Source organism: Pteropus alecto, unplaced genomic scaffold (genome assembly GCF_000325575.1).
Source record: "Pteropus alecto unplaced genomic scaffold, ASM32557v1 scaffold222, whole genome shotgun sequence".
NCBI classification, from domain to species: domain Eukaryota; kingdom Metazoa; phylum Chordata; class Mammalia; order Chiroptera; family Pteropodidae; genus Pteropus; species Pteropus alecto.
Window position 1 is genome coordinate 180,697 of NW_006433716.1, and position 9,986 is coordinate 190,682.

Genomic DNA, 9,986 nt, shown 5'->3' on the forward strand with positions numbered 1-9,986 from the left:
AAGAAAGTTAATTTTGAATATGCTAAAACTGTTATAATGCTATGTTTCTAAAGATACTTAAGATATGGCATGCTCCTCTGATTATGTCATTAATTGTACAAAATACAGATTTTTTTTCCTGGTCTTTATTCTTTCATTCTAAGCCTGCTAGACACTAATGCCATCTTGCAGAGGGTCTTTAATTTCTATTATCTGCTTTCTTAAAAACATATCTCAAAGTATTCCCACAAAATTCTATTATAAAATTTGTAATGTGTTCTATTGAAAACTATCTTGAACCATGGACATAAAAATTTCACTTAACAAAATATAGCCTATTTAAAGCAAAATCTCCTAAAAGTTATATACAATAGTTTTCTCAGGATAAGACACAAAGAAATGACAAATGTTATTAGAAGTGTTGGTCACCATAGGATTTTTCTCAATCTCAGACGTCTTTTATTCTCACCAGAACTGTAGGCTTTATATTTTGGGTAAATTTTATCTACTTTTTAAAATGTTGTAATCCTGCATTTAATGTCATTCTTTTCTTAGAGAAGCGTACTTTTTCTAGCATTTCATATTTCCCCCTCCTTGCCAGATGTCTGTCCTTCAGAGATGTCCACCACTTTGTTCTTGTATCTCCTTGGAAAAGAGGTATGTGGAGAAGGTACCAGTGTGCTGTCCACCAACAGCAAGGTAGTGACAGTGTGACAGGTCACACTACACAGAAAACAGGAGATGTTTGTTTTATAATGATTTATATGAAACATCTATAAAGCAACCATTAGGGGTTGTTATAGATGTTAAGCAGTCATATTTTGGTAAGCGGCCAGTGTTGGTTTTGTTATAAACAACCTCAAGGCTTTGTTTTGAGAACATTCATGGGTAACATCGCAGATATAGTGATCTTATGTCTAATACATTATTTTGTATTTGGAGGTCACCGTTCAAGTGGAAATGCTGCCTTCTGCATGGAACTGGTCCTCTGGAAGGTAAAAGAAGATCTGAAAGGAAAGAAGAAATCACTTTCCCCAAGAATATTTGAATCGCTACTTTGTTGTTTCATGGACTCCTCTGGCATCCACTGCTGGCAGTAGAGTTTGGTCAATAATGGTATGAGGTTTCTTGACAGTTTCAAAGAAAGCGGAAGAGGAAAAGTGCCGTTGAGGTTTATTTATTACATTTTAAAGGTTAAATTGCCACAGTGATTTCCAAAGTTGTGACTGGGCGGTGTGGGGAGAAATTAAGTTGGTTTCAATTTTTGACTTACCTTCATAGGTAGTGTGCAAATAACAGTGGAAGGTGGTTTAAAGTTGAATTAATAGGTCGGTGACATTCATAATGGTGGTTTCTCAGGTTACCTACATTTTTTCTCTCTAAATACCTAAAACCATCATACTTCTTAGGAGTTGCAGTTTTGTTAGGTAAAGATTTTTTTAAAGTTTTTTTTTAAATCTCCTTACAGGATATGTGGAAGTAAATGTAAACTTTTCAATGCACCCTATTAACATAAAGGTTTTGGCTGTTTGACTATTGAGAATGTGTTTTTATTCTAACTGGTGTGCTGTTACTTAATTTTAATTCGTATCAACAACTCACTGATTTTTTTTTAAAGGCAGTGTCCTATGGATCTTTTTTTTAACTTTTTTTTAATAATTTTTAATTTTTTTTTACTATTTAGGCAAATTAACCCTTGGTTGACCTCACAGATTACAAGGACCTTGTCAGCTTACAGTCCCTTATTTTTTAAGTTTTTACACCTACAGTACCTGGTCTTCCTAGGTGGTCTCCTATCCAAGTACTAATAAGGCCTGACCCTGCTTAGCTTTCGCGATCAGACGGGATCGGGCTTGTTCAGGGGGGCGTGAATCTTTTAAACACAATAAGTTTTAATCTATATTCCCAATTCCTGAATTGTCTAATCTCTTTGAGGGGTTCTTTCTTAATTGCTCTTTGATAATGTGGAAGCTACATGACTTTATTCAATTTGACAGTTTACCTTTGGGTATAAGTCCATGAATCTTCAATGTGAATGAATGCAGCTAACATGCGATAGAATGTCAGAGGTTTCTTTGACAATGATATAGGTGAGTCACAGAGTAATCAACAGTGTGGCTCTTTCAGAAGTAAATTAGTCACCTTCTGACAGTTGATAGTGGTGATATGCCCTCAGTAAGCATACCTCAGGTTTTCTGCCTTGGTATTGTGAATTTACAAGTAAATCATAAATATACCTAGCCATCTCTTTTGTCAGGTACTTGATGTGAGATAAATGTATAATGATGTATACTATTTGAAATAATTAAAAAATTATAAGCAAGTTCAAACTATAATAGGAAAAAATGTATTGTGCGTCCCAAAACCATATGCAAAGTTATCTGTATGTTTGAGATCATCCTTGTTCTTATTCAGTTCCATGTACATGCAAACCAAGAGTTATCACTCTATATCACTTGGGTAGAAAATAGAAAGAACTATTATACAGTTGAGTTCCTGAACACAGGTATGAACTGTGTAGGTTCACTCACTTACATGTGGATTTATTTCAACAAATACTAAAATGCATTTTTGATTTTCTTAATTTTCTTTTCTCTAGCTTGTTCTGTTGTAAAAATATAGTATATAATGCATGTGTTGTTATGTGTTCATCGGCTTTATGTTACCAGTAAGACTTTAGGTTGACAGTAGGCTATTTGTTTTTTGAGGAGTCAAAAATTGTATGTGGATTTTCAACTGCACAGGGTCGGTACCCCTAAACTTCCCCTGAGTTATTCAAAGGTCAACTGTATTTAGACCTATTTTTAATGGCTCTTCATTTGAGTTTCCACTTGATTAAATAATTGGTATACCAGTAGTCTTGCTTTTCGCTCTGTCTCCATGTGAATATGCTGTTGTGAATGAGGAGCCTTTGGGATAAATTTAGTTTTCTGGCCATGATTTCTGAATACATAGGTTGACTAGACGGTAGGAATATAGAACTTTATGTGATATGTTGACTATTTAACATCATAACAATTAAAAGGGAGTCCAGTCCTAAGCTCTGTTCTCATTGAAACACGACAGCACACTGCAAGAAGATGGACTAGACAGGCGGACACTTCTAGAAGTCATTCCTGAGCTTGTGAGCTTGACATGCCATGTCAAGTGGAATATGGCCACCGACTCTTCTACATACCTATTACTGACAAGTTGGAGGATGATACATTAAGATGTTTTTCTCTAAAGTATCACAAAAACATTTGGTAATACCTGAGACACATTCCTGCACAAAAAAATGTTGGTAGGCAAGACATTTATTATTTACTTACTATATGATCTTAGTGTAACATGTGCCTACAGTATAAATAGTAAGCCTATAACTGATCGAAACAGTTTTTATGATGTACAATACATGTAAGGATGTTAATTTGGTATGATTAATGTTACGTGTCTCCCAAATATAACTCCAGCCTTCCTATTTTAATTTCTTAAAATACACAAATCAATGTTACCAAAAAAACTAAAACCAAATCCCATTAATTTTTTAAAACTTATTTATGTAAAACCTAAAAAGGTCTTAGGCATGTAAGGAATGAGATTTAAGTCTTTTTAGATGTTTAACATTCTGACTGACTAGTGGGCTCTGGAAATACATGACAAAGTTTTCAAATGAGCCAGTGAAATTCAATGGCTTCTACAGATGAGGGAGAAAATTTAGGGATAGAAGAATCCGCTTTATATCACTTGGATTTTCAGTCTCTTAAATGTTAACCTATGTCCTGTTAGAACTTATACATTTCCCTCCACTTTTCTTACCTGTGCTGTCAGGGTCAGTGTTAAGTCTGTTAACAATATTTTACTTCTCTACAGCAAAATATTTCATAGCAATCAATATAAATGTAAATATCAAAAATATCTAGGACAGTAATGAATTATGCATTACAGTAATTGTACTCTCACACCTACCTTTAAAATCCACATATTTAGAAAAATATATTATTGCATATGAAACCACAAACAGGCATTCTAATTTCAGCACATTCTTACTCAAAACAGTATATACAGTTCTATTAGAGTCAGAGTGTACTATAAATTCACACACAGGGGTTTTTGTGATGAAAGTCCCAGACGTACAGCAATATATATACACTTCTCTATTCTATGTCACCTCTCTTGGCAGAGGCTCGCATGCTTCCTTGGCATCAAGGATGTCTCCTGCTGGAGGGGAAACAATGTTAGATGATGATGGTCTGTCCTAGGCCGCTTCTTCAGCAGAGCAGTCGATCCCTGCGTAGGTAAACTTCTCATAAAGCGTGGTATTCACGTAGGTCTAGAAGAACAAGAGTGATTCAGAGACACGGGCTGCCTCAGTACTGCCTCTGCTGGGGGCAGTTACGGTAAATACCCTGGTTTCCTTGGCTTATTTCGATTTAAACACTAGGTACTTGGGGGACAGTTTTCTGTCCTCAGTTCCTCTTTTGTATTTGACAGCTTTCTTCCTGAAATGCATCCCTTGACTCCTGCCAGTCAGATTTCATCCTCTCGCTTTGCTTGGTTTCTGAGCTTCTCTTTCTCACTGTCCTCATTGGTCCCTCCTGAAAAGTTCCACTTCTTTTAGGCTCCTCCCTCTGTCCACTTCTCATCCTCACTTTTCCCTGTGCGATTGCACCCATATCTCTGGTGCAGTTACCACTTGGGCTCTGATGACTTTCAAAATGTATTTTCCTAAACTAGATTAGTCTTTTGAACTCAATACATTCACATTCAGCCACCTAACTTCTAGGAGTTTTCTATGGAACTCCTGGCCCTCCCCCCAGTAGCCTGTAGACCAGGCTCTGTTGTCTACCTGCTCTGTGCCCTTGGGCAAGTCACTTTTGCCTCTGTTGAGACTGTTTGAGACTGTTTCCTCATCTATAAAATTAAAGGGTCAGGCTACACGATTGATAAAATTTAAGATTCCTCCTAGCTCAAATAGACTAATTCTAAATGTTGTTCTACTGTGTATGACTACATCTTGTATAGACATCTTATTTCCTCCAAAATTGTAATTGTCTCAGAGTTGGGGACCACATCTTTTATGTCCCTATAATACCTAAGGCTATGTCAAGGAGAACCTGACGTAATTGAATTATATCAGCTTTCTATTAACTACACTGGGCACATGAGAAATTCGAATGAAAATGCCCCTGCTTTGAATGCCATACTCACCTTTCGTTCTTCTAACATCCTGTTTAAGGACACCAATATCTGGGCAAACGAGGGCCTCTCATAGGGCTTCTCCCGCCAGCATTGTCTCATTAGATCATACCTTTGAAAACAGAATTAAAGGGTTAACTCTATGCCTGTGCTAGAGTCCCGGGCATGGCCAAGCATAGGGTATGCAAAAAAGAGAAGAGAATATTACCATTCAACACACAATCATTAAGCTTAGCCAGCAGAAGACAAAGGTGCAGCACCTAGAAAGTGTCTGTGAGGCCTCCCGCCTCGCTAAGTCCTCTTTCTTCTCAGTGGACCCAGTGCCTGCCACAGGCACCATTTCTTCAGAACCTTGGCCTCAGCTATTCTGATCATCTGGGAGGAGCTGAGTCATGTTTCTAGGGCAGCATTTATCTCCCTTGGGATACTGCATCCCTCAACATGTTAGAGTTCTGTTTTAAAAAATGGCTTCACGCTCAAACAAATTTACAAAACGCCACCTATTGCATTTCCCTCTGGGACTGGCGTCAAATCCGGGGAATTCCTGCCATTAAAAACAAACAAAATCCCGGTTTAACCAGTTTTGACATGATACTTCCCATACATAATTGACCACAGAGCTTCTTTCCCCGTATCATTTATTTACATCTTGCACGTTCCATGAACATAGTTTGGGAAGCACTGGTCTAAGGCAATACTTTCTCAAATTTGCCTGGAAGTACTTGCATTATTAAAATGCAGGTTTCTGGGACCCACACACTGGACTACAGAACCAAAACGTCTGGGAGTGAGGCTCAAGATTTCACAAACTAAAGAAATGCCTCAGGGGAAACTACATACACAGAAGGCTGTCAACCACTGGCCTCGGGGGACAGATTCTAGAACAGTTTGTACTTTACCAGAAGTTTCATAATGAGTGAAAAATCTCACTCCTCATGGAATGAATCTTAAAAGGTGGGATTTTAGGGACTGTCCAGTGCTGATGGTTCAAGTACATTTCATTTGCCTAGGTTGGAATAGTTTAAGTCTCTTGTCCCAGGAACATAATAGCACCCTCTTTTACTCTTGGCAATGGCTCAGCATAGACAATAAGTTATTTCTTCACCCTAGAGCCTTTCACTCTTCAAATCAGGCTAATTAGGCAGCTTCTAACCTCTGCTAAATTCAGGGAATTCTGGTATCACTGAAGTTTTTCATTTTTCCCCTTGGAATAATTCTTACTCCTGGAAAATGATCTTAGTAGAATCAAAATTCTATGAAGAAAAATCTATCTTCCTTAATGTAACAGCTCTGAAATCATTATCCTCAAAGTTAGCCTCAAGGCATTTATTTATTCATGAATAATTTCATCAATTTGTTTCAGATCTTTTCTGCATTTGTTGACCTTCCTCATTTCAACCTTCCCAAGAATCATCACCTTAAATGTCTCCCAATTTCACCATAAATATCTATGCCTAGAAAGCAATTCTTACCTGCTCATGCGTAACAGTCTTAGTTTAAAAAGCCTTCTTTTTTTCTAGGTATTTGCAATCTCAGTGTCTGTGGGTATGTGTATACATACATATAGGTATATGTGTATGAATCAGCTAATTCCTTCATTAGCGGCAGTCTGTACACGAAACACGCAGCAGGAGGGTTAAATAAGATGAGGCCTGACTTACACCTCGTCATCACAGTTTAGGGGCTTCTCCAGTCTGTAGCCCTGGGGCAGCTTTTCGTAGAGTTCTGCACACGTCATCCCGCAGTAGGGGGTGCCACCTGGAAGACAGAACCGGTGTTGCCCTAAGGCTCCTCTGGTGCTGGTGCAGAAGGCAAAGTCTTCTGCCCAGGGGCCAGAAGCCAGGAGCCTGGGAGAAAGATGGGTGTGTCAGGGGGTGCACTGAGCATGATCTTGCTCTTTGAGCGAACCCACTGTACGTCAAAGCTGGACTACAAACCTACAAAGGATAAACTACAGACCGTACTGCAGTGTGGCCGTTCCTTCAGTGGAAAGATCTACTACGGGGTTCCTGACTTACAGGGCTATTTTTCTTCCCCAAGTCTGTCTACAAACAGCACATCTGTACCTTTTCCTTAATTAGAAGTCTATAGTTATGCAATTCCTATTGTATCTATAATTTTAATTATAAAAGAAATGTTTATTGTAGAAAATTTGAAAAGATTAAAAAAAATCATGAAAAAATGCAATAGCTTTTGTTACCTTTCTGTGTAGTCCCTTCAAATTTTTAAAAGTGTAATATTTATAAAACTAGGACCATGATGTATGTACATTTTTTTGGCATGTACATTTTCATAGGCTATTAGCTTTCAAATTGTGGCTCTTATTGGTTGTATAATGTACCATTTTTAAGTTGTGGGAGTAAACCTGCAATAGCTCTATGACATCTTTGCACCATCAGAGACAGCTAATCTATATCAGATATCCGAGTTCATGTTCACCATGGTTGGTGGGTGTGTTGTTAGTATAGTGGTTGTTAGTATCGAATATGACATAAGCTGTAGGGCTTTCAAAAAGAGAAATGTGTGAATAAAACACACTTATACATTGAAACTCATAAAGTTCTCTTTCCAAGTCACATCTGGTGACACCACATACAAACGATACCCTTGGAATTATACAGTGAGGGAGCACAGGAGGGGCCTGGGCCTTTTGCCTGGAGTTTCACCTGGGAGAGAAACGGATACTCACCTAAGCTAACAATCTCCCACAGTAACACTCCATAAGACCATCTGTGGAAGGGAAATAGAGAAACCAATAAACAGGTGGAACAGTCAATTCTCTGCCCTCAAAACCAGGATGACTGGTCCTTTGTAAGGAAAGAAAATATTAAAAGTCTGCTCACTGGGATAGGTCCATGCACACAGCCTGTGTTTATCTCCTCTTAGGCCAATGGGAGGATTACATCAGGGAAATAGAGCTGCTAGAGGCCCCCCACCCCATCCAACTTACTTTAGGTAGAGAATGCAAGGTGGTACTGTAGGAAGCAGGTGAAATTCTAAGCCAGACAGATCTGAGTCCCACCGCTGCCACCTGATACTCATGTGACCTGGGATATGTTACCAAACCCCTGAGGCCTCTTAATATATTATTCTGAAAGTGGAGATACCAGTCTTCCTCAAAGCTATGCAGAGATGACATGGGATAACATATAAAAAACACCTTGCCCATGGTGAGGATATAGTAATTGCCAGCCCCTTCATCCCCACGCATAAGTGAAACCCCCTGGACAAGTCTCCTCCTGAAAATAGCAGGTGTGGGCAAGACGGCCTAAGTCTCAATCCCAAAGCTTCCTTCTCCACCAGCTTGAGACTTGCCGCTGTAGGCAGCAAGCAGAGGTGTCCTCCCCTGTCTGGCCTTCCTGCCACTTCCGACCCTCAGCAGCCATTCTGGGCTGCCTTCTCTGATCCAGGTCCTGTGCACGGAGCTGTCTGGGAAGTGGGGCCACAAGGCAGGCTGGCATGCCCCTTGCTCCTCTAGAGATCAAGCATTCACCACTTGCAATCTCTCCTCGACAAGCAGAAGGAAACATAAAGCCTGTCACCAATGATTTACACTCTGAAAACTGTTAACTCTGTGGCTTCATTTATTTTATGAATTCATTTCCTGGGCTTATTGATTAGTTTTATTCCCCAGAGGGACATAATATTCTTGCTTCTCTTTAAAACCTCTCTCTCTAAAAATACATCTTTTTCTTGGGAGGAAAAACCCTCAGCAATAAGAGGCTGACTCACACGTCACTGTTGGTTGTATATACGCTGTAATTTAGTGACTCGATCGCCATCCAACGCACCGGGAGCCTTCCCTGAAAAGAACAAAGTGAGACTCCACTTAGGCAGGTCAGAGCGGCTCACAAGGCTGGCAGCTTGCTCAAGGCTGCGGCTCACTCAAATCCACAGGGAACCCTATGTGGGATTCAGCAGAGTCAGGAGCTCTTGTTTTGTATGTGTTCCACCTACAACTGTGTTTTCAAATTCAAAGACATGCAAATATTGTAAGTTCTTGTACCTCATGGGGTCTCTACTGCAGTTTTATATAAAAAAAATGTGTGTGCGTGCGCGCTCGTGTGTGTGTGTGTGTGTGTGTGCGCGCGCGTGTGTGCGCGTTAAGTTTTATATAAAAAAAAATGTGTGTGCGCTCCTGCGCGCTCGTGTGTGTGTGTGTGTGTGTGTGTGTGTGTGTGTGTGTGTGAGAGAGAGAGAGAGAGAGAGAGAGAGAGAGAGAGACAGACAGACAGACAGACAGACAGACAGACACAATTTCTTTAGTGGTGTCTTTCTGAACTGCAAGCTTCTTGCAGGGAGCTTGTCCCTCTCCAATCCTTTCTCCTTTCCTCTCCTTTCCCTCGCCCTGTGCCTTTCCTCCCCAGACCCCATGCTGCCATGGAGCACTTTACCCTGCCATTAGGAAGCAGAGTTAAACCCTGACCAGTGTTCTGCCCCTCTAAGAATTCCTTCTAATTTTTCCAAGACTTCAGAAATCCCTGCCCTTGATGAAATGCCAAGCAAACCAGTGTTTGCCTTTAGGATCTGAGGAGATCATCCAAGTAAAATGCATAGGTTGTGGAGATAAACTATGTTTGTCCCTCCACCCCTTCATCTAGGGTACCACATCTCTCAAATGCAGGAACAAAGCAAGGAAAAGGGTTCTGTGAAAGAAACAGGTGACCAAGGAGGAGGGAGAAGAGCTGGAGTAGATGGGTGAGTGTTGGGTTTTGTTTCTTTAAGACAAGCTCAGCCCCCACCTGGAGAAATACCTGCTTTGAGTGGGGCAAATTCTGAAAAGCTTACGGAAAAAGTATTGCCTGGAAATCAGACCTCAGGGCGGCACA

At 40.0% G+C, this 9,986-nt stretch overlaps 1 protein-coding gene across 1 annotated transcript in view; it reads right to left on the bottom strand.

Moving 5' to 3' along the window:
- Positions 1-4,216: 4,216 nt before the first annotated feature.
- The window catches only part of TEK (TEK receptor tyrosine kinase), a 99,331-nt gene continuing 93,561 nt past the window's right edge, over positions 4,217-9,986 (bottom strand). Inside the window, exons 20-24 of the mRNA XM_006908358.1 lie at positions 8,890-8,964; positions 7,847-7,887; positions 6,819-6,915; positions 5,170-5,269; positions 4,217-4,291 (exon numbers count right to left, since the gene is read on the bottom strand). Of these exons, the coding sequence (XP_006908420.1) occupies positions 4,217-4,291; positions 5,170-5,269; positions 6,819-6,915; positions 7,847-7,887; positions 8,890-8,964 (388 nt within the window). The remainder of the gene's footprint in view (positions 4,292-5,169; positions 5,270-6,818; positions 6,916-7,846; positions 7,888-8,889; positions 8,965-9,986) is intronic.